The sequence below is a fragment of the Phocoena phocoena genome, chromosome 4, assembly GCF_963924675.1.
Source record: "Phocoena phocoena chromosome 4, mPhoPho1.1, whole genome shotgun sequence".
Lineage (NCBI taxonomy): Eukaryota > Metazoa > Chordata > Mammalia > Artiodactyla > Phocoenidae > Phocoena > Phocoena phocoena.
Genome location: NC_089222.1, coordinates 12,222,714 through 12,247,400, shown reverse-complemented (window position 1 = coordinate 12,247,400; position 24,687 = coordinate 12,222,714). Strand labels below are relative to the sequence as shown.

General features: G+C 46.1%; 1 protein-coding gene across 2 annotated transcripts; it reads left to right on the top strand.

Moving 5' to 3' along the window:
• Nucleotides 1-3,132: 3,132 nt before the first annotated feature.
• BTD (biotinidase) lies at nucleotides 3,133-22,400 on the top strand. Of its 2 annotated transcripts, XM_065876437.1 has the most exons (4): nucleotides 3,133-3,206; nucleotides 7,554-7,818; nucleotides 12,304-12,453; nucleotides 20,942-22,400. In XM_065876437.1, the coding sequence occupies exons 1-4, from the start codon at nucleotides 3,133-3,135 to the stop codon at nucleotides 22,112-22,114; spliced, it is 1,662 nt and encodes a 553-aa protein (XP_065732509.1). In that variant the 3' UTR covers nucleotides 22,115-22,400. The 2 variants fall into 2 exon arrangements, with proteins under 2 accessions (XP_065732509.1, XP_065732510.1); XM_065876438.1 differs by lacking the exon at nucleotides 3,133-3,206 and having other exon boundaries at nucleotides 7,546-7,818.
• The last annotated feature ends 2,287 nt before the right edge of the window (nucleotides 22,401-24,687 follow it).

Sequence of the window (24,687 nt, the reverse complement as noted above, 5' to 3'; positions counted from 1 at the left end):
TGATGACTCTAATTGAAGGTAGTCCAACAAAGAAATGGGGGAGAAATTTCCCAAGGGCTTTTTTTTTTTGTGTGTGTGTGGTACGCGGGTCTCTCACTGTTGTGGCCTCTCCCGTTGCGGAGCACAGGCTCAGGACGTGCAGGCTCAGCGGCCATGGCTCACGGGCCCAGCCGCTCCGCGGCATGCGGGATCCTCCCGGACTGGGACACAAACCTGCGTCCCCTGCATCGGCAGGCAGACTCCCAACCACTGCACCACCAGGGAAGCCCCAGATAAGCTTTTGAGAAGAAATCTGATACACTTCTGCAGAATATAATTGGAAGATTTTTCAGATTACCTATAAATGTATAATTATATTTATAAATAATTATGTTAAAAATTTTAAATTAAAATTTATTTAAATTTATAAATATATTATACATTATTTACTTATTCATTTAATTCCTACATATTTCTTTATTCATCTTATGTAATTACCTAATGGAATATCTATCTCTTACCCCTGTTCTAGTCTTTTAAAATCAGGAACCTTATTTAAACAAATGAAAACCAGTAACAACCTGGTTCTACAGTGATGTTCCTGTCAAGGCAAAGACAAGCACTGAATCCTTTAACCGACCTGGACCAGATTGTTTTGGGGACGTTTTTTCCCCCCAGTTTGAGTATTTAAATACTTTGCTGGTCATTTCCACTAATGTGGTGGGAGCACTTTGAAATCTGCCCACATTCTCTCAGCTCTTTTGTTGGAGAAGCACCTGGGAAATAAAGGTGATGGTTCTGACTCGTGTCTTTCTTTGACGTGAGGGGAAGATAGTGTCAGAATGTACCTGCCTTTACCCTCCAGCCCAGTGGCTCTGCAGGTGACCCCAGGCCAGGAGTATCAACACCACCATCACCTGGGAACTCATTAGAAAATGCATATTCTAGGGCCCTACCCCAGGTCTGCTGAGTGAAAACTTCTGGGCAAGGGGTCCAGGGAACTGCATGTTCAAGCCCTTCAGGTGCCTCAGCGTCAGCATCCCCCTTTGAGAACCACTGCTCTGGTCTGACCAACCAGTCTCTCCCTTGTGAGGGTACTGTGAATTTCTGTTGAGTTCTGCTGCGGCTGCAATGAAGACACCACAGTGGTCTTTGAAGGTCTGACTGATAAATTACCCCCATCTTGAACATGTACTGGGAGGGTTGGACCAGGAGACAGGAGAGTTGCTTTCCATTCTGTTCTCACCACTAACTAGTCCTGGAGGATTCCCTCTTCATGAAAATGGAATTTTACCATCTGCTTTCATTGCTTTATGTGACAGGAAGATAAAATCAAGCAGTGGGTGTTAAAGTGGTTTGAAAACATTAACATGTAACATAAAATGCAACGTGGCAGCCATGTAAAAATTTGTCCCTTTGGATCCTTGACCTCAACTAGATTTCCCTGTGAAGAGTGCTGTGCATCTATGGATGGGTTGCATTGCTTTGCGCACCCACTCACATCTATGGGGTGTACTGCTGTAAGAAATCACAGCAAATTTAGAACCTGTGAATATAGAAGATGAAATAGGTCCTAGGAACATGGCAAATAAAAAAATAGCTTTCATGAGACCCAAATCTTGGAAAGTCAAATGTTGTCTAGTTTTTTCACTGTAAAAGAGTTAGGTGGGGAAAAAAGAGATAGATGAAGTGTTAGGAATGGAAAGGAGGAAAAAACATCCATTTACTTCTTAAGAATGACCCACTCTTGCGGCACTTCAGCGCAAATCCCCACGTGGGTAAGTGGTACTCCGTTGGCCCACAGGGTGGCAGTAGCGGACCTGGAGGGGTCTCTTCTTTGGAGCAGAGTCTCGTGGGCGCTCTTTTCTGTCTGCACAACAAAGTGAAGAAAAGAGACTTCTTCCATTAAACACCTGTGCATTTCAGGGGGAAGTTTTGTCTTAAATAATGAAGGTAATTTCCCATTTGAGGAAAAGAAAGGTGACATATTTAGGTTCAAGTGCCACGATTGCTCATTCGGTGTTCTAAGAGAAATTACTCCCGTCACCAGAAAGGGGCCCCAGTCCAAGGCCTGGTCCACGGTTATACTTTAGTATGTCACTCGCTTTTTGGAGGTAACAGCTGGAATGTTTTATAATAGTGTTTATTTTTACTTGTTGACAGTTTGCTTTATTTATTTATTTATGGCTGTGTTGGGCCTTCGTTTCTGTGCGAGGGCTTTCTCTAGTTGTGGCAAGCGGGGGCCACCCTTCATCGCGGTGCATGGGCCTAGCACTATCGCGGCCTCTCTTGTTGCAGAGCACAGGCTCCAGATGTGCAGGCTCAGTAATTGTGGCTCACGGGCCCAGTTGCTCCACGGCATATGGGATCTTCCCGGACCGGGGCACGAACCCGTGTCCCCTGCATTGGCAGGCGGACTCTCAACCACTGGGCCACCAGGGAAGCCCCTGGAATGTTTTTAAAAGAAAAATGACAATTTACCAGTTCAGCCAGGGGTTCCTGGTAATTCACTCACTGTTCCATGTAGGTTCAGCCTTGAACCTCAGCATCACCCTCACTCAGTTGCCACCTGACACACACCCTGAGGCATCAGAGTCTTGGTGGTGGATGGTTTGCACGAAGCTGTTCGAGCTACAACACTGTGGGGCTTTACATTGTTCCAGGGCTGGTCATGGACCAGGTCACTAGGCACAGAGGCAGAGAACAAGAGGCTTTCTGGGAAATAAAGGTCTCTTTGGGGTTTCTTTAAATTCAGATTATGTAAGTTAGATGCAGATGAGCATTTCTCCTGCTTATGTAAAAGGATTTAGACAAGGAAATCACAAAACTCATGAGAATGGGTTTAGAACTGTTTGGAACTTAACAGTATTTTTCATGGCATCCTGTCAGATACACGTAGAAGTGTATACTGTGCTCGCTCATAATGACTTAGCTGGTCCCTCAGCTTTGTTCCACAGGATATGACATTTCCTCTGCCAACTTCCCAATCATGGCGCTGTCATTCTCCTTCACAAGAGTGACAAGATCTTTTATTAAAACGATCAGTATGTCTATATATAAAATTTTTAAGTGTATATACCTGCCTCTGAAGTTATTAAGAATACCTTCATAATAATCCTTTCATTTTATTGCAAAAGACACTATTGTAATAGCATGGCTAGGAAGGAAACACAGCTAATTTTCAAGGTGACTCATTTAGCAAGATGGAAAACAAAAGTTCCTTGTGTGTAAAAATATCTGGTGATTGACATGTTACCAAATTTCCACAAAATAGATTTCCATGTAATTTAAGACTTTGATTTTTTTCCCTCATAGATCATAAGAACCCTCCTGACCAGGATTAGTGTCAGGGGAGCATGTTTCCTTACGAACTGAGAAGCAGAGGCTTCTGTAGGGCGGTGAGAAGACCAGGATGCTTTTGCATGAAGATGTCACTCCAGCAGTGCTGTCCCCACCCCAGCAATGATTTCCTGGCTCAGCTCTCACTCTGCAGGCAGCGGGGGATTCTGAGCACAGGAGCGTCTTGATTGACCCAGGCTTTAACTGGATCTCCACGGAGATGAGGCCGGAAGAGAGTGGGGCGCTGTGGGAGCTGCCGGTTATCTCCCTCTGACTTCATTTTCTGCCGCCTTCCGTGGTCCCTGGTCCCTGGTCTCAGCCCACCGCTCTCCTGGCTGCTGCTTGAACCACCCGAAAGCTCCCAGTCGGGCCTTTAGAGCGAGCAGCCCGCTGCCTGGAACCCTCTTCCCCCCGGCACCTACGGGCCTCCTCTCGCACCTTCTTCGGACGCCGGCTTCTCCTGGAGCCCGTCCAGGTCTAAAACCTACCCCCACCCACGCCAGGCCCTCCCTGCCCCCTCCCCGTCTTTATGGCTCCTTCGTACTTATTGCCAAATGACACGTTAGGTGCAGTCAGTTGGCAATGACAATGGGGTTAACGTCCCAATAAACCCATCGTAAGTTGAAAATATCATGGGTCAAAAATGCATTTGATACACGCAGCCTCCCGGACATCCCAGCTCAGCCCCGCCCACCTCACACGTGCTCAGAACACTCACATTAGCCTGCACGTGGGCAGAACCCTCTAACGCAAGGCCTAGTTTATAATAAAGGGTTGACTGTTTCACGGAGTTTATGGAATATTGCACTGAAAGGGAAGAACAGAATGGAGTGCGGGTCTGGATGGTTGTCCGTGTATCAGTTGCTCACCCCCGTGACTGGGGGCTGCAGCTGCCCTGCCCAGGATCAGAGAGAGGGTCGTACTGCGTGCTGGACCCCCAGGGAAAGTCCACATTCTGAATTCTGAGCACGGTTTCCACTGAAAGCACATGGCTTTCGCACCATCGTAAAGTCGAACCATCATGAGTAGGGGGACGATCTGTGTTGATTGTGGTAGTTTCCGCATACATGGGGAGGGTCCACTCGGAAGGGCTAGGCGCCTTCACCGCTGGGTCCCCGACGCCTGCACCTCCGCGGGTATCACGTGGATGTTGAAGTGAGCGCGGTCCCGGCCCTGCCGTCTCCCGCCCCCGCCTCAGTGGAGCTCAGGAAGCAGGATGTGGGAGCACACTGTCACCTCAGTGGTGCCTTCACGCTGGGCCCTTCCTGGATTTTAGACTCCCGTCAAATGCCTACGATGGAAGGAGGTTCGAAGCTAGCTTTTCAGACTGAGCACACATCTCCAGCCACCATTCTGTTTATGGTCCAGGCCCTGCCCTGCTCAGCAGGTGGATCTGTTGCTGGATCACCAAGAACCTCGTGACTCCCAGGGAGACCCCGGCCCCTCAGCCACTCGGTGAGCGCCATCCTGAGCCAGCACCGGGCCACCTGTGCCCTTGCATCCTGTCGCCTGCCAGCACCTGCTGCTGCCATCCAGGCCTTTCACAGCCCCTGCCACGTAGAGAGGGAAAACCAGAACACCACTCTTCAGCAAGGGTGCACTGTGGTGCCTATTTTTATTTTAATGACTCATTCTCTCCTACCTCATTAGGCTTGCTTCTTCAAAGGGGGAATACCTGGCTGAATCTGCATAACCCCTTATTATTGACCTACCTCTGTTCACGCAGAAATGATTGCCACTCACAGCTCTCCTACCAGGCTCTTTTTGTAAATAATCTAAATTTATTTTCTCAAAATAGAAAGGGGATATCTTGCTGGTTCCGCAATTTCCTTGTTTTGCTGGACTGCAAGGCCCTGAGATTTTATTTATTTATGGCTACCTTGGGTCTTCATTGCTGTGCGTGGGCTTCAGTAGTTGTGGCACGCGGGCTCAGTAGCTGTGGCGTACGGGCTTAGTTGCTCCACGGCATGTGAGATCTTCCCAGACCAGGGCTCGAACTCGTGTCCCCTGCATTTGCAGGCGGACTCTCAGCCACTGCGCCACCAGGGAAGCCCAGTCCCTGAGATTTAAACGAATGTTCTTTGTCCCCACATCAGTGGCATGCAGCTCTTAGCTGAGGAAGGAGGACCCCGCAAACGCCGCTTTCAGCTCCAGGACCTCCTGACCTGCCCCCACCGGGTCCTGGTTCATGTGCTCCCCCCACCACCCGGCCTTGTTTCCCCCCTCTTAGTGAGGCCATGACCTTATACTTTAGAAATATTGCGAATTTGACTTTGAAGATGAAAGCTTTCCCCTCAAACCACTCCCCATTATCATCATTCTGAAACCAGAGCTGGAATGGGAAACCGATTTTGAGACTTTAAAAATTATTCCCTGCTGGGACGTAGAGACTGTCATACAGAGTGAAGGAAGTCAGAAAGAGAGAAACAAATACCATATATTAACGCATATATGTGGAACCTAGAAAAATGGTACAGATGAACCGGTTTGCAGGGCAGAAATAGAGACACAGATGTAGAGAACAAACGTATGGACACCAAGGGGGGAAAGCGGGGCTGGGGGGGATGAATTGGGAGATTGGGATTGACATATATACATTAATAGGTATAAAATAGATACCTAATAAGAACTTGCTGTATAAAAAAAATAAAATAAAATTCAAAAAAAATTATTCATTGCTGGTCTTCAGAGGCAAAATTCAGATAAGAGAGTTTATCAGTTATACTTCCTTTTCTACTCAAAAGCTCATGGCCGCTCACTCAAAGGCCTCTTGATCTGATCTTCCAACACTGCTTACAGTGCCCCAGACTGACGGCAGCGCGCCCTGGAGCCTGGCATTTGGATGGAACATTTCTTTCCTGAGGAGAGAAGTGACAGTTTGAGACAGGGCGGGGTTGGGATGGAGAGCACTGCTCACCCTGAGAAGTACCTGAGTTTGCGGGGATTCTGACTGAGCACCCCGAGTCCGTGGTCTGCTGCTGAAAATACTTATGGTTGCTTTTGTTTCTGGAACTTTGAGAGAAAAAGAGATTTGTGGCGGCCTGGGGGGTCTGGTTTTGAAATGCAAACACGGGGCTTCTGAGTCAGACTTGGGCAGGGTGGCATTTTGTCTTTAAAGAGCAGCAATGTGGTTTGATTTGTCTCTGCTGTCTTGACATTTAGTTGAATTCCTGGGCAGTTGGTTGGCCCAGGCACATCTCCACGGAGCACGGGGCCTGGCCTTGGCACTGCCTGGCAAGTCTGTGTGCTTGGGGAGGGACTGTGGCTGGGAGGCCAAGCCGATTTTCAAGGCAGAACTGTGTGTAAAAACACCCAGTGACACATAACTTTTAGAAATTAAAATGCCTATTCTTGGGAAAAAAAGGCACACAGAAGTGTCATTGAAAGTTTACTTCTAATCTCTTACAGTAGGAGCTACAAAGCTGAGTTTACTTTCTAGAAAATTCTAGTTTATTTTCTAGAAAGTTGCATTTTATTACTGCAAAGGGATTTTATTTCCAAATGAGTATGTTTTTTTTGAGCAGGAGTTTTGGAGTCCCAGAAACAGAGGTTGAGAAGGTGATGGTGTGCAATGGCAATTCTCAAGTTCAACAAGGGGGAAAAAGTCATGCTTTGATGGGGAGACTTCTTTTTGACTGTCCATAACCTGGCATTTAAGTAGAAGTCAGCAGTTTCTCTGCACCAAGTTAAAGAATGTGGTGCTGGGTAAAGGGAGGCTTACGCTTTATATTCATCACTAACCAAAGAAAGGCAGGGAGAATTGTGATCCATCAGGTTTTTGTGGCTAAGATAGCCGAGCTGTATTATTAGGATCACGACAGTCCCAGCTGGTATAGATGGCTGACCTGTAGTATGTTTGTGTGTATTGAGGGCAGGCGGTGGGGTGTGGAGTATGTCACAGAGTTATCTAAAATAATCAGAATAGTAGTTATTGCCTAAATCTGAAGTGTGCAACTAGAAGAGTCCTGCTGGGGAAGCAAATCGTGGCAAACATTGGGTCTGTTGTGGAAATGTTCTAAAACCAGACTGTTAACACAGTGAGCCATTTTAAACGTAACTCGCTACATGTTTGGAGAGAAACGCATACCCTCTTATTAGGAACCTGAAACTCTTGGAGCTGCAGCATCACAGCCGGTGAGTCTGATTGCCGGGATTAATCAATCACAGCTGCGCAAGTCCCAATCTTGGTGGGATTCTGGATTCAGCTGCTTTCTCCTTGCCCCATTGCGTTCTAGATTGATGGTCTGCGTTATGTCTGGAGCCAGCCGTCAGCTCGCTCTTCTCCTCTGCGGCTGTTGCGTGGCTGCCCTGGGGGCCCAGGCCGAGGAGCGCTGCCCGGCTGAGCGTCACCAGGCTGCCCAATACGTGGCTGCCGTGTACGAGCACCGGTCCATCCTGAGCCCGAACCCGCTGGCCCTCACCAGCCGCAAGCAGGCCTTGGAGCTCATGAACCAGAACCTCGACATCTATGAACAGCAAGTGACGATCGCAGCCCAAAAGGCAAGAAGCGCTCCCGGGTCAGCTTGTTTGCAGAGCAGGGCAGATTAGCCCTTGGTGTTGCGTTTCCCTCTGGGAATTCAGCCCAGCCAGTAAAGATGAGCTGAATGAGTCCATTGGCTGGAGTCCCGCTACTGAGAGGGTGGTCTGCATCAGCAGACCCTCCAGGGCTGGGAGGAGTGCAGAATTTGGGGCCTGCCCTAGACTTGCTGAGTCAGAATGTACATTTTAGCAAGATTCCCCTGGTGATGCTTCCCCTCCAGCCTGGGAAGCCCAGGGCCAGGCACGTGGCAGTGCCAGAAGAATCGCTCGGTTGCTTGTAAACAAATGTGTGTGCCCGGCTCCCACGCCTGCAGAGTCAGCTGGGGAGCACGTCGGGGCACTGGGATTTTTTAAGGTTCCCTGGTGGATTCAGATGTGCAGAAACATCTGAAAGCCAGCAGGCACGACGGCCTCTCATGCTCTCGGAGGCTTTCAAGGATAACTAAGGTAGTAAGCGGCCCCAGAGCTGTGTTTGCTGCCTCCCGATGACGTGGGGCTCCTTTCTGGTCCCCGCGCCAGACCCCGAAGCCTGAGAGCTCAGTCCAGACAGAACCCAGCCCAGCGGACAAAGGACGCCGGTGCCGCCTTTGTGAAGGCTTCCTGCGCGGCCCCTTTTCCGCTCCTGCCGGGAAGGGTGGGGCAGATGGGGAGGTGTGGGAGCCAGAAGTCTCTGTAGGAAAATGGCCTGCTGGGAGGGCAGTCTGGCCTTGAGCCCGGGCAGGGGTCGGGGGGGTGGGGGGGAACCTGCCCGGCTGCTTGAGGAAGCCCCGATCCGCCCTGCCTGGGCAGCAGGCGGGCTCCCTGCGAGCAGAACGGCCGTGTCTGTGAGTTAAGCGGGCAGACCTGTGGTGCCTGCAGGTCCTGCCCAAACAGCCCCTGTCTCTGTTCAGGGTGGTCAGCACTGCCTGGACAACCACTGGCCGTCGCTACCTTTTAAAATGTAGCCTGTAGTACCTATATATGTAACACACAAATGTTGGAAGGGCGCTTAAAGGCCCGGTCCAGCTGTTCTGATGGGTGACACTGCTCTTTTTTTCCCAGCCCGACGTCCAGCTTCCCCTGGATGCCTCCAGTGGCCCAGGACTCACTGTCCACTTGAGGACAGTGGGAACTTCTGGGAAGGGCTTCCTTTCCATGAGCAACAATCAGCCTCCCTGTAACTGCCACCCATCGTCCTGTCCTCCTAGCCAAACAGAACAGACTGAATCCCATCCCACACACGCCATCTTTCCCAGATCTGAGGACGGCCCCAGCATCTCTCGCAGGCTGTGTGTGTCCAGTCCCACCCACAGTTCCCTGAGGGTTGCAGTTCCAGCCCTGTCCCCCACGACTTCCGGTTACGTCTGTGCCGAGCTGCACGCGGTTTTGTCGAGGGCAGGGTGGAGGAGACCTGCCACCGTTCTCATCCTACGTGTTGTCCCCAGAAGGAAAGCTTTTGGCAGCCACACCTTGCTGTGGGTTCATCAGGCGCTTGCTGTCAGCCAAAGCCCCTGAGCCCTTTTCACACAGACACACACGCTGCCATGGCTGTCCTGTACTTGTAAGGTTAATTTATTTAACCCGAGAGCAAAGCCTCACATTTATGCCATTAAATTTCATCCTGGTGGGCTATTTGGGGATCTTCACTGACAGACATCCTGCATATCAGTTACCTTCATGTCATTCACACTTCTGGGACATACCTCATTTGTGTCTGCACCGTAGCCGGTGTAAAAACATCCCAGCCCGTGCCCGCAGGCCTCCTCCTGACACAGGTCCGTTCTCTGCACGGAGGTGTTGGCTCGCAGGCAGCTGAAATGTCACCCCCTTCTTCTCCATCCTGTCCACAAGACCATGCTAAGACACTTGGCAGATGCCGTACTGAAACCCAGAGACTGTGACTGCAGTTTTCCCCTGCATTTTAATCACCTGCCCCCAAATGAAACATGTTTTTCTTGAACCCATGATGCCAGCAGGCACCATTCCTTCTCTGTTTGTGGCCCAGGAGCAGGTACAAAGCTGTTGATCCAGTCATTTTTTAGGGCTTACAGACATCTCGGCTCCCCTACGTGGTTATATGTGTTAAAGCAACCTCTAACACAGGTTGATGCCATGCATGTGTCAAAGTTTTCTATCAAACTTGCTATAAGGGCAGAGGTTCCTGCAGGCCAATTAAATGAGTTCTCGCTTGAGTTCTCTCATTTACAGGGAAGAAAAGGAGTTGCGCTTAAAGATATTAGGCTGGGTGGTCAGCTGGGTTGGCACCCGGAATTCCCCAGGAGTTCTTGAGCTCACTGGTCTGTCAGAAAATTGCTCAAGCCCTTTATCAGGAATGCAAATTCCTTCCTAGAATGGATGAGTAATCACATCAGACCCAAAGTTCTGTCCCGGCTCAAGTCTAAGTCCTCATTCTGGGCAGATGTATATTCAGGAAATGCAATTTAATTTGAATATTAATCTAATATGTATCCGTAACCGTTAGTGTCCATAGGAAACCATTCAGTGCTTTCAAAGTTGTGTTTTTAATAAAGGAAAACATGTGTCCAAGTATAATTTTCAGAAAGTTAGAAACATGACTCTTACACATAGAGAAGAATGGACATGTGTCAAAGCTCTTATTTAACTCATTAATTAACTCAGGAACCAGCAAGATGGTAAGGCTGGTTCAAAAGATAACTTGAGGAACAGATGTGAGTGTATCCATCAGTCAAATGAATGTTGAGATGAATCTGCTAATAGATACAAAACAGGCTAGTGTCATACAGGGCAATAAAACTGTCATGTTTAGGGTGTTTTATTAAATAGCAGAGTCAAGCAGTGATACATTCACTAGATGAATAATCCTCGAGTGTGCTTGTCAGCGCCCTGGTATATTGTAGAAAGATAACACGTATACAAAGAATGTATACATAAATTCTTCGCCTTGCTTTATTTCCAAGTTTGTGATCATTTTTCTTTCTAATGTGCAATAAGATGACCAGCCTCGTATTCTGCTGGAGGGAGTGTACATTGCTGTAAGCTTTCTGGAAAGCTGCTTGGCAACGTATATTAAGAATTTAAAATTTTTCATACACTTGACTCAGTATTTTCACTTATAAGGCTTTATTCTGAAGAAATAATCAGAGCTCCAATTAAAGATTTGTGTAAACGCTCATTCAGAAAGTGTTTTGAGCACCCTGTACACAGATGGTCACCACAGTTTTTTTATTACAAAAAGTTGGGAACAATTCAAATGCCCAATAACAGAGGATAAACTGCGGTGTCCTCTTAAATATAATCCAGCATATAATACAAGCGATATTTCTGAAGGTATCTTTGTAGTCTTGATGCTGTGTAGCGAGAGAGTCAAGGTGGAAAACCGTATGTTTATTATTGTCTCAATTATACACGCACACACCTATACAGAGGGGGAAAAATGAAAAGAGGCAAGATGTTAACAATAAGTATCTTCTTGATACGGGATTATGAATTCTTCCTTTACGTTGTGTTTTCCAAATTTTCTACACTTAAACTTCTGAAATATTTTTTATAACCAGGAAAAAAATTATAAGGAGTTTGCAGTGCATTCCAGAAATAGTGACTCAAATTGCCTGTGATTTTAGATTATTCATGCCCGCTCTGCCATCCTCCTCCACCTTTCACTGTGGGGTGACGCTGCTCCAGGCTTAACATTTTCAGCCGAGCAAGCGCAGAGCGGCAGCCGAAGGGGCCCTGGCGCTGGGAGCTGAGGGCTGCTCTGTTTGGGTTTCCTCAGGTTGCTGCCACTGTCACAGGGAGCCTCGGGCTGTCACAGGCAAGGACCCCCAGTGTCTCCAGGTATGGGAGAAGGCCTGTAGGGCGGTCAGGGCTCTGACGGGAGTCTCCTAACTCCCAGTGGGAGAAATGCAAGATAGAGCAAGTCTGGTTCCTATGCTAAAATCAATGCACTTGACTTTCACCCCTCAGCCCACTGGGGCCCATTAGAATCATGTGGGGACCTGTTGCCGGGACCGCACCCACAGTTGATTGAAGCAGGCTTTTTAGGGATGGGCCCAAGCATCACTGCTGAGCAAAGATCGTGTTTTCAGAAGTCCCCTGTCTGATTTAGAAGCACAATGAAGGTCGAAAACCACCCACCGGACTAGAGGTAGCACATCTGCTAAGCCTGATTACTCAGGCCTGTTAGAGTCTCCGCTCCATCTCCCATGGCACCGCCACCAACTCCAAACCCATCCAAACTCACTTGTAACCTTCTTCCCTGGCCAGCCCTCGGTACAGTGCTGGTCCCTAGAAGACTTGGTCTTTCTTCCCTCAGAGTTAGGCCAAGTGAGACGGCTCCCCCAAGGCTCAGATCCCTGCCGAGCCCAGCTACCACGTCTGGACCTTTGTGGTTCCTGGTTCAGAGCAGCTGCAGGACGGCTGTCAGAGGAATGAAGGGGTGCTTCCCATTATCTGTTAACGGACTATTTCTGATGTTTTGACTTGCAGGGTGTACAGATTATAGTGTTTCCAGAAGATGGCATCCATGGATTCAACTTTACAAGAACATCCATTTACCCGTTTTTGGACTTCCTGCCTTCTCCCTACTTGGTCAGGTGGAACCCATGCCTGGAGCCCCACCGATTCCATGACACGGAAGTATGTAAGGGGATCAGCCTTCCTCCTCAGGAGGTGGGAGGCTCACGGAGATGAACCAAGCCAAGGGCCAAGAGCCAGGACATGTTGAATGAGAGTGACAGGAGCCCTTAGGGGCCTGAGAACCAAACCCGTGCTCCCTGTGCCAGTCATTCACTTAAAAATGTCTGCTATTATGAGGCATTTACTCATCTGTGGATCGTTCTATTTGTTGATCACACAAGAAATGCATGAATATATGCTTCTACAACAAATCAAAGTTAATAAAATGAAAGCCCACCTTCACCACACCCCATCCCTCAGCCACCTCCCTTTCTAGACAAACTGCCGTCAGTGCATCCACCTATATTCTTTTCTATGCATCTCATAGATACTGACATCTTTATTTTTTAATTTTATTATTTTTACTGAAGTACAGTTGATTTACAATGTTGTGTTAATTTCTGCTGTACAGCAAAGTGATTCAGTTATACTTACATATATTCACTATTTTTTATATTCTTTTCCATTATGGTTTATCACAGGATATTGAATATGGTTCCCTGTGCTGTACAGTAGGACCTTGTTTATCTATTTTATATATAGTAGTTGGCATCTGCTAATCCCAAACTCTCAATTCATCCCTCCCCAGCCCCACTTGGCAACCAAAAGTCTGTTCTTTATATCTGTGAGTCTCTTTCTGTTTCATAGATAAGTTCATTTGTGTATATTTTAGATTCCCCATATATAAATGATATCAAAGGTATGTCTTTCTCTTTCTGACGTCACTTAGTATGATAATCTCTAAGTCCATCCATGTTGCTGCAAATGGCATTATTTCATTCTTTTTATGGTTGAGTAGTATTCCATTGTGTGTATGTATATATGTATATGTGTATATATCTATACATACATACCACATTTTCTTTATCCATTCATCTGTCGATGGACATTTAGATTGTTTCCATGTCTTGGCTACTGTGAATAGTCTGCTGTGAACACAGGGATGCATGTTTCTTTTTGAATTATAGTTTTGTCTGGTTATATTCCCAGGAATGGGGTTGCTAGATCATGTGGTAGTTCTGTTTTTAGTTTTCCACAGTGGATGCACCAATTTACATTCCCACTAACAGTGTAAGAGGGTTCCTTTTCCTCCACACTCTCTCCCGCATTTGTTGTTTGTAGACTTTTTAATGATGGCCATTCTGACCACTGTGAGGTGCTACCTCATTGTAGTCTTGATTTGCATTTCTCTAATAACTAGAAATGTTGAGCATCTTTTGATGTGCCTGTTGGCCATCTGTATGTCTTCTTTGGAGAAATGTCTGTTTAGGTCTTCTGCCCATTTTTTGATTGGGTTTTTTTTTGTTGTTGAGTTGTGTGAGCTGTTTGTATATGTTGGAAATTGAGCCCTTGTCAGTCGCATCATTTGCAAATATTTTATCCTCGTCTGTAGGTTGTCTTCTCATTTTGTTTATGGTTTCCTTTGCTGTAGAAAAGCTGATAAAGTTTGAATAGGTCCCATTTGTTTATTTTTGCTTTTATTTCTGTTGCCTTGAGAGATTGACCTAAGAAAACAGTGGTACAATTTCTATCAGAGAATGTTTTGCCTATGTTCTCTTTTAGGAGTTTTATGGTGTCATGTCTTATATTTAAGTCCTTAAGCCATTTTATTTTTGTGTATGGTGTGAGGATGTGTTCTAACTTCATTGATTTACATGTGGCTGTCCAGCTTTCCCAACACCACTTGCTGAAGAGACTGTCTTTTCTCCATTGTATATTCTTGCCTCCTTTGTTGAAGATTAACTCACTGTAGATGTGTGGGTTTATTACTGGGCTCCCTGTTCTGTCCCATTGATCCATATGTTTGTTTTTGTGCCAAGACCACACTGTTTTGATTACTGTGGCTTTGTAGGATTGTCTGAAGTCTGGGAGGGTTATGCCTCCAGCTTTGTTCTTTTTCCTCAGGATTGCTTTGGCAATTCTGGGTCTTTTATGGTTCTATATAAATTTTAGGCTTATCTGTTCTAGTTCTGTGAAAAAATGTCATGGGTAATTTGATAGGGATTGCATTAAATCTGTAGATTGCTTTGGGTGGTATGGCCATTTTAACAATATTAATTCTTCCAATCCAAGAGCGTGGGATATCTTTCCATTTCTTTATTTTTTTAAATTATTTTTTTAAAATTATTTATTTTTGGCTGTGTTTGGTCTTCGTTGCTGCACATGGGCTTTCTCTAGTTATGGCGAGTGGGGGCTACTCTTCGTTGTGCACGGGCTTCTCGTTGTAGTGGCTTCTCTTGTTGCAGAGCAAGGGCTCTAGGCATGCAGGCTCTAGGCATGCAGGCTCTAGTTGCAGCTCATGGGCTCAGTAGCTGTGGCTTGCAGGCTCTAGAGCGCAGGCTCAGTAGTTATGACTCACGGGCTTAGTTGCTCTGCAGCGTGTGGGATCTTCCCAGACCAGGGCTCGAACCCATGTCCCCTGCATTGGCAGGTGGATTCTTAACCACTGCGCCACCTGGGAAGTCCCTCCATTTCTTTAAATCATCTTCAATTTCCTTTATTAATATTTTATAGTTCTCAGCATATAAGTCTTTCACCTCCTTGGTCAGGTTTTTTTTTTTTTTTGATGCACTTTTAAAAGGGATTTTTTTTTTACATTCCCTTTCTGATAATTTATTTTTAGTGTACAGAAATGAAACTGATTTCTGTATGTTAATCTTGTATCCTGCTACCTGGCTGAATTCATTTATCAGTTCTAGTAGTTTTTGTGTGGAGTCTTTAGTGTTACTATAGACTATATATACATAGTATGTCATCTGCACATAATGACAGTTTTACCTCTTACCTTCCAATTCGGATACCTTTTATTTCTTTTTCCTGTCTGATTGCTGTGGCTAGGACTTCCAGTACTATGTTGACTACAGGTGGTAAGAGTGGGCATCCCTGTCTTGTTCCAGATTTTAGCGGGAAGGCTTTCAGCTTTTCACCTTTGAGTATTATATTGGCTGTGGGTCTGTCATAAAAAGCTTTTATTATGTTGAGATATATTCCCTCTATACCAACTTTAGTGAGAGTTTTTTTCATGAATGGATGTTGAATTTTATCAAATGCTTTTTCTGCATCTATTGAGATGATCATGTGTTTTTTGTCTTTTGTTGATTTGTGTATACTGAACCATCCTTGTGACCCTGGGATGAAGCCAACTTGGTTGTGGTGCATGATCTTTTTTATGTGTTGTTGGATTCAGTTTGCTGATATTTTGTTGAGAATTTTTGCATCTATATTCCTCAAAGATAATGCCTGTAATTTTCTTACTTGGTAGTGGCTTCGTCTGGTTTTGGTATCAGGGTGATGGTGGCTTCATAGAATGTCTTTGTGAGTGGCCCCTCCTCTTCAATCTTTTGGAAGAGTTTGAGAAGGATCAGTAGAGGTTATTTTTTGTATGTTTGGCAGAATTCCCCAGTGAAGCCATCTGGTCCTGGACTTTTGTTTGTAGGAAGTTTTCTTTTCTTTTTATTACAGATTCTATTTCACTTGTAGTGATCAGTCTGTTCAAATTATCTATTTCTTCTTGATTCCGTTTTGGTGGCCTGTATGATTCTAGAAACTTGTCCATTTCTTCTAAGTTGTCTAATTTGTTGGCGTATAATTGTTCATAGTATTCTCTTATGGTTTTCTGTATTTCAGCAGTATTGATTGTTATTTCTCCTTTTTCATTTCATATTTTGTTTATTTGGGTCCCCTCTCTTTTCTTCTTGGTGAGCCTGAGCAGAGGTTTGTTGATTTTGTTTACCCTTTCAAAGAACCAGCTCTTGGTTTTATTGATTTTTTTTTCTATTGTTTTTTAATCTCCATTTTATTCATTTTCCTCTCTGATCTTTACTATTTCCTTCCTTCTGCTGACTTTAGGTTTTGTTTGCCCTTCTTTTCCTAATTCTTTTAGGTGGTAGGTTAGGTTGTTTGTTTGAGATTTTTCTTGTTTTTTGAGGAAGGCCTGTATCACTATGAACTTCCCTCTAAGAACTGCTTTTGCTGCATCCCATATTTTTTTTTTTTTTTTTTTTGTGGTACGCAGGCTTTGGCCTCTCCCGCTGCAGAGCACAGGCTCCGGATGCACAGGCTCAGCGGCCGTGGCTCACAGGCCCAGCCGCTCTGCAGCATGTGGGATCTTCCCGGACTGGGGCACGAACCTGTGTCCCCTGCATCGGCAGGTGGACTCTCAACTGCTGCGCCACCAGGGAAGCCCATCCCATAGATTTTATATGGTTGTGTTTTGTCATTTGCCTCAAGGTATTTTTTAATTTCTTCTTTGATTTCGTTGTTGACCCACTGGCTTTTTAGTAGCATGTTGTTTAGTCTCCATGTAATTGTCTTTTCTCATTTTTTTTTTCTGGGGTTGATTTCTAGTTTCATGCCATTGTGGTCAGAAAAGATGCTTGGAATAATTTCTATCCTCTTAAATTTGTTGAGGCTTATTTTGTGCCCTAGTATGGTGTCAATCCTAGAGAGTGTTCCATGGGCACTTGAAAAGAATGCATTTTTTCTTTAATTTTTTTACTTTTTGCAGTACGCGGGCCTCTCACTGTTATGGCCTCTCCCGTTGCGGAGCACAGGCTCCGGACGCGCAGGCTCAGCGGCCATGGCTCACGGAGCCAGCCTCTCCGCGGCATGTGGGATCTTCCCGGACCGGGGCGCGAACCCATGTCCCCTGCATTGGCAGGCGGACTCTCAACCACTGCGCCACCAGGGAAGCCCAAGAATGCATTTTTAAAAAATTTAATGTCCTGAAAATATCAATTAAGTCCAACTTTTCGATTGTTATCATTTAGGATCTCTGTTGCCATATTGATTTTCTGTCTAGAAGATCTGTCCATTGATGTGAGTGGGGTGTTAAAGTCTCCTATTATTGTGCTCCTGTCAGTTTCTCCCTTTATGTCTGTATTTGTTTTATGTATTTGGCTGCTCCTGTATTGGGTGCATATATGTTGATGAGTGTAGTATCTTCTTCTTGTATTGATCCTTTTGTCATTATATAGAGTCCTTCTTTATCTTTCTTTATGGCCCTTGTTTTAAAATCTGTTTTGTCTGATATGAGTATTGTGACCCTTGTTTTCCTGTCATTTCTGTCTGCATGAAATATTTTTCCACCCCCTCACTTTCAACCTGTGTGTCCTTTGCCCTAAAGTGAGTCTCTTGTAAGCAGCATATTGTAGGCTCTTGTTTTTTAACCCAATCTTCCACTCTGTGTCTTTTGATTGGAGCATTTAGTCCACTGACATTCAAGGTAATTATTGATAGATATGTATTTATTGCCACTTTAGAACATGTTTTCTACTTGATTTTTAAATTTCTTCTTTGTTCCTTTTTCTTTTCCCTTTTGCAGTTTGATGATTTTTTTTTGTATTATGCTTATGTTCTCTTCTTTTTGGTTTTTTTGAATATATTGTATGTTTTTGATTTATGGTTACCCTGTATTTCAAGCACATTAACCCCTTCCTATATCTAATTGCTTTAGACTGGTAGTCATACAGACTGAAACATGTTCTAGAAAAATAATCTATGTTTTCATACTCTCCTCTTTCAAATTTTATGAATTATTTTATGATTTTGCACCTTCATATTCATCTGTTTGCTGTTCATTGTGGTTATCATTTTTATTTTAATCTGTGTACTGGCTTATTTAACTGATTTATTTTCCAATTGTAATTTTCCTCTTTCCTATAGATTCCTTCTTCTTTTCTGTTTAGAGGAGACCTTTCAATATTTCCCTTCGGATAGGTTTACTACTGCTGTATTCTTTTAGCTTTTGCTTGTCTGGGAAAGTCTTTCTCTCTCCTTCTATTCTAAATGATAATCTTGCTAGGTAGAGTATCCTAGGTTGCAGCTTGCCACTCCCTTCTGGCCTGCAGCTTTTCTGTAGAGAAATCAGCTGGTAGCCTTTTAGGGGTTCCCTTGTAAGGAACTCTGTTTTTCTCTTGCTGCCTTTAGAATCCTCTATCTTTAACTTTTTCCTTTTTACTTATAGTATGTCTTGGTGTAGGTCTGTTTTGGTTCACCTTATTTGGGACCCTCTGTGCTTCCTGTGCCTGGATATCTGTTTCTTTAGGTTTGGGAAGTTTTCAGCCGTAATTTCTTCAAATACATTTTCGATCCCCTTTTCTCTTCCTTTTCCTCTAGACTCCCTATTATGTGTAGATTGGCATGTTTTACATTATCCTGTAGGTCTTTTATATTGCTTCCGTTTTTTCTAATCTGGCTTTCTGTCTGCTGTTCTGATTGGGTGATTTCCATTATTCTACCTTCTGGGTCATTTCCTTGTTCTTCTGAATTATTCAATCTGCTGTTCATTGCCTTTAGCTCAGCTTTTGTCTGGGCAAATGAGTTTTCTAATTTTTCTTAGCTCCTCTTTATTGTTTCTAGTTCCTTTTAACAGTAATCTGCATTTCTATCAATAGTCCTTCTTAATTCCTATAGTATTTTCATTATCTCCTTTTTGAACTTGGTGTCTGTTAAAGAGATCTGTTTTATTGTTTGTTCTAACAGGGGAATTCTCTTGATCTTTTAATTGGGAGTGGCTCCTCTGCTTCTTTACTTATGTTTCTCTTACTCTGTGAGTTTGGGAGAAACAATTATCCACTGTGATCCTGGAAGGCTATTTTTATGTGGGAGTGTCCCTGTGTAGCCTGTGTGGGTTTAATATTTTGTGGTATGAGGGCTGTTTTCACTATGAATGCCTGCGACCTCTTTCCTCAGTGTGTGCTGACCGTTATGCCCTTGATAGGAGGTGTGGTGGTGTTGTGGTGACCAGAGCCTGCACTGGGTGTTGAGCAGGGTCTTCTCCCTAGTTGTTGGAGTAGAAGCCCCTAGGATCCATTTCTGAGCTGGGGTACGAAGTAGGCAGGATTGGAGCGCTCCCACTGGGAGAGGACCCACTGAATATTCCTCTGCCAGAGCTGTTCACCCGTAAGGGTGCTCTGTGGTGTCACCTATTGTATGCTTACAAAGTACACTGTTGTTGGCACTGCCTTCAGCCCCATCTCAACCTTGGGAATGCTGGCAGTCAGCCCTGATGTCCCTCAGGCATTGTTTTCACAAGGCTACCAGTGCAAATCCATTGAAGTCAGGTACCAAGACTGCAGTAGTCACACACCTGGACCTACTGTGGGAGCTATGGAAGCAGCCCAGACCCTGGCCCAGCTTCTATGTACATGCACCCACAAAGCCCACAGATGCTAAGGCCAGTCCTGTTCCAGCCACGGGAACACCCATTGTCCACTTGGGTGTCCCTCAGGCACTGAGTTTACAAAGCAGGCCCCAGTAGGGTAAATCTGTACAGCCACAGGGAGAGGGCTCAGATTTCAGCCCTACCTCTGCATGTGGGCAACCCACTAGCGCGCTCCCAGAGCTCGTAGAGGAGCGCATGGAGAAAGAGGCTGCTGTGCTGGGCCCCATCCCTCGCTTTGCTGACATGCGTGTTGACAATGGGGTTTCAGTGGCGGCACACACCTGCCATGAGCATGCCGAAAGTGAGGCTACTGTGGCAGGCTCGCCCCTCCCTCCCGCGCTCCTTAACAAAGGCCCTTTGCTTCTATGGAGGACCCGGGCTTCCTCCATGTATACCGCTGGTTGCAGCCCGTACCACACTCCAGCCCCTTCAGGCTGTCTCTGCAGCCAACTGCAGTGCTCTCCCCAGGTCTGTCCTCTGAAGCCTGAGTTTCAGCACCCAGCCCCAGCACATACCAGTGGATGCACGTCTCAGGCTGAGGAGTGCAGGGCAGTGGCCTGGCTGATTCTCATCCCCAGTGAAGGGGCTTCCCAGAGTGTGGGAACCTTTTCTCTTTCACAACTACCTCCCAGGGGCACAAGTCCTGTCCCAATTCCCTTTTTTTTTTCCGCTCTACCCAGTTGTGTGGAGATCCTTCTTGCGATTTTGGGTGTTGGAGATATTCTGCCAGGGTTCAGTAGGTATTTTGTGAGAATTGTTCCAGATGTAGATGTATTTTTGATGTATTTGTGGGAGGAGGTAAGCTCCATGTCCTTCTGCTCCACCATATTGATTGGAGCCCCACAAGATAAGCACTTTTAAAAATTATCTTTTAAAGAGCACCAAATTTTCCCTTTAAAAGATTTTGATTGTACTTTGCATCCCCAGTAATAGTGCATGAGTGCCTGTTTGCCCATCCTTTGGTCAATGCAAGACAGAATAGTCTTTTTAATTTTTGCCAATCTTACAGAGGTGAAAAATGATATCTCATTATCATTTTAATTTGTATCTCCTTACTAATGAGACTGAGCATCTTGCCAATGTTTGTTGGCCATTTGTATTTGTTCATCTGTGAACCACCTGTTCATATCCTTTGCACGCTTTCAGTAGTGGTTACTTTTTTCTTATTGATTTATGATAGCTATTTATATACTATCGATACAATACAGGTACTATTTTAAAATTGTAAGAAAAAGGCAGGGTTTAAAAATTTCCTTTATTTACACTTTCATTTTTTCCCTCTAGGTCCTCCAGCGCCTGAGTTGTATGGCTGTCAAGGGAGAGATGTTCCTGGTGGCCAATCTTGGGACAAAGCAGCCTTGTCATAGCAGTGACCCAGGGTGCCCAAATGATGGCAGATACCAGTATAACACGAACGTGGTGTTCAGCAGTAATGGAACCCTGGTTGACAGCTACCGCAAACAAAACCTCTACTTTGAAGCAGCGTTCAATACCCCCCTGGAAGTGGATCGCATCACCTTTGATACCCCCTTTGCTGGCAAGTTTGGCATCTTCACTTGCTTTGACATATTGTTCTTCGACCCTGCTGTCAGGCTCCTCAGAGACTCGGAGGTGAAGCATGTCGTGTATCCGACCGCCTGGATGAACCAGCTCCCACTCTTGGCAGCCATTCAGATTCAGAGAGGCTTCGCCATCGCCTTTGGCGTCAACGTTCTGGCTGCGAACATCCACCATCCATCTCTGGGGATGACGGGAAGTGGCATACACGCCCCTCTGAAGTCCTTTTGGCACCATGACATGGAAAGCCCCGAAGGTCACCTTATAATTGCCCAGGTAGCCAAAAATCCACAGGGTCTCATTGGCACAGGGAATGCCACAGGGAAAATGGACCCATCCCACAGTAAGTTTTTAAAAATCTTGGCAGGGGATCCATACTCTGAGAAGGATGCTCAGGACGTCCACTGCGATGGAGCCCCCAAATGGAACACGAATGCCCCTCCCACGTTTAACTCTGAGATGATGTATGACAATTTCACCCTGGTTCCCGTGTGGGGCAAGGAAGGCTACCTCCAAGTCTGTGCAAATAGCCTTTGCTGTCGTCTGCTTTACCAGAGGCCCACTCTGTCCAAGGAGCTGTATGCCCTGGGGGTCTTTGACGGCCTTCACACTGTGCATGGCACTTACTACGTTCAAGTCTGTGCCCTGGTCAAGTGTGGCGGTCTTGGCTTTGAAACCTGTGGGCAGGAGGTCACAGAGGCTGCGGGGATATTTGAGTTTCACCTGTGGGGGAACTTCAGTACCTCCTATATCTTTCCAATGCTTCTGACCTCAGGGATGACCCTGGAAACCCCTGACCAGCTGGGCTGGGAGAATGATCACTATTTCCTGAGGAAGAGCGAACTGTCCTCCGGCCTGGTGACGGCAGCTCTGTACGGGCGGTTGCATGAGAAGGACTAGGGGGTGTGGGGTGGGCTCCCCCTGCACTGGCACAGGCCAAAGCTCACAGCACCGGGACCACTTCTTCGCTCCAGAGCCCATCCTGGGAGCCATGGGAAGAGGTAGGGAGACAGATTTCGCCAGTGTCTTTTCCTCTTAAGCACAAATTTGTGAGACATTTTCTGGTATTTTCTACTCACATTTCTATTATTCAAGCCACGTCTTCTTCCAGCAGATCTTCCATTACACAATTGTTTTAAGAGCGCAAACAAAAATAAACGTCAATTTATATTTTACACGTCCACAAAACAGCAGGTTTCGTGTGTGTTCTTGCTGTTGATCAAGTGACACCCAGGATATACAGGTATTTCAGAAGCCTCAAACATTTTCTGGGGTAAGAAACAAACTCTCAGCGCAAAAGCCGTGTTAGAAATGGCTGCCACGGGGACGTTTCCATTCTGGTTGGCCAGAATTCATCCCCCAGGACTGATCGTGCCAGAGCCGCCAGCAGCATCAGCAATGTGGAGCCTGAGGCAGCTTTTAAAAATAGAAGGGAAGCTTTTCTCACATCTGCCTTTCTGTCAGTGATTGGAATGTGTCAGGCAGGACTCAGAATAACTGGAAAGAAAGAGTGCAGTGCGCCGGAGAGAGAGGGAGGCTGGAAAAAGGTGCTGAAGAGAGGGCAGCGATGGGAACAGATGAGTCATAGGGTTCTTGTGCACAGCGTGTCTCATCCAGGGATTCCAGGCACCTTAATAAATCACACTAGCCCCGGGCAAGAGCCTTCTGGCTGCCCAACTGTGCAGGGTGGAACAATGCTGGGAATTCATTCCCAGTCCGCTGGCAGGGCCTTCTCTTTGCAGACGGGTTGCAGGAACGGTGTGGGGTTTGGCCCGCTTAGTCTTTATTCAGTCACTCAACAGGTGTCTTTGGAAAGCCCACCAGGGACAGAGCGAGGACCTCCCAAAATATGAACTGCACGTGCAAAATCACATTCGGCGTGTGAAGACATTCCTTAGGCCACTGTCTGTATTACTCGTACCCAACATTTCCAAGTCACTTTGACTCTATGCCTAGTAACTGTTTCAGATCATTTTTAAGGTGGAAAATCTGCAGCTTTTAAAGAAAATGGATAGTTAGCTTTCCGTGATTTGCCTCTTCAATGTGTGGCTATATTTAGTTTCATCTCCTTTATAAACGAGGTTTTTAAAAACAGTATGTGCATATATCTATACATAATTACATGAAGTAAAAACTGAAATTCTTTCCCCATTCCCCCCACAGTGTGACTTTCCAGACCCCTTCCTGGCTTTTAGGCAGGATACTAAAGAAAGAGCATAGATCCTAGGGTCAGACTGACCAGCTTTACTTTCTTGGCCTCCCTGTTTGCTCTTCACTACGTAGACCTCGACTATTTATTTGAACCTTGGCTGTGCCCCAGTTTTCTCATTTGTGGGATGTGTACTGAATCATCCATGTGGGAAAGAAGCAAAGACCCGCTGACTCACTGCCCGCTTGCAAAGGCCTAGAATGAGTCAAGCAGGCCTTCAGGGAATTTGCAGGAACAGCTCAGGATTCCTGAGGAAACCCAGGAGGTCCCCCCGGAACGGGACGGGGACCTCTCCCACCAGATGCTGGCGCAGACCCGGGAGGGGCGAGCTGGAGGGGGCACACGGCTCCGGATGTGGTCGCCCCTGCTCCAGGGAAACAGAAATCATCTCAGAAATGCATATTGTTGCTTCCTGCCAAGATGATTCAAATCATCCAGAGAGAGACAGAGGCCAGGCCAAAACACAGACTTGGTGGAGCTACTTCACCCAGCAGACATTTTTGAAGCACCTGCTGGATGCACATTTTGCTCTTCTGAGCAGAGTACTGAGAACTTTCCCCGAGTTACTATCTACTGACAATTTAGAACTAACTAACTGCTCATGAAGTAGAAATGAGGGGGACAAGAAAGTATGATTTTTATGATAAAAAGTAGTTGCCAGATGGCAGAACAAAGTGGAGGATAGGGGGGAAATGAATAAAATAAATCATTTTCAGGAAAAAAAAAAGGCACGTATGACTCACGGTTGTGATACGCTTCTGTCAGCTATGATCCTGCAACTCAGGAAGCAGATGGCGATCTTGACCATAACACAGGGGCAGACACCCAGTGTATTTTTGGTGGAATGAGGCCTGGGGGAAGCGGCTGTCCATGTGATTTCTCATGGGGGTGCAGCTGTGCCTCTCTGTGGTCTTCTGCGCAGAGGGGGTGAGAGACAACGATGGGCTTAAAAAGTCCTGTTCTTAGAGAAGGTAAAGTCACAGCCTGCTGGCAGCCTGTCCGCCCCAGCGCCCACCATGGGCTCTCGAGAAGAGGGCCTGCCCACAGCTCTGCTGAGGGAAACCCACCTGGACCAGTGCTGACCCACAGGCGGCCGGCTCAGTGCCCTCAAAAGAAACCCTGTACCCACGAGCAGTCATGTCCATTCTCCCTCCCCCCATCCCATGGCAGCTACTAATACACTTTCTATCTCTACGGATTTGCCCATTCTGAACATTTTATATAAATGGAATCATATACTATGTGGCCTTTCGTTCCTGCCTTC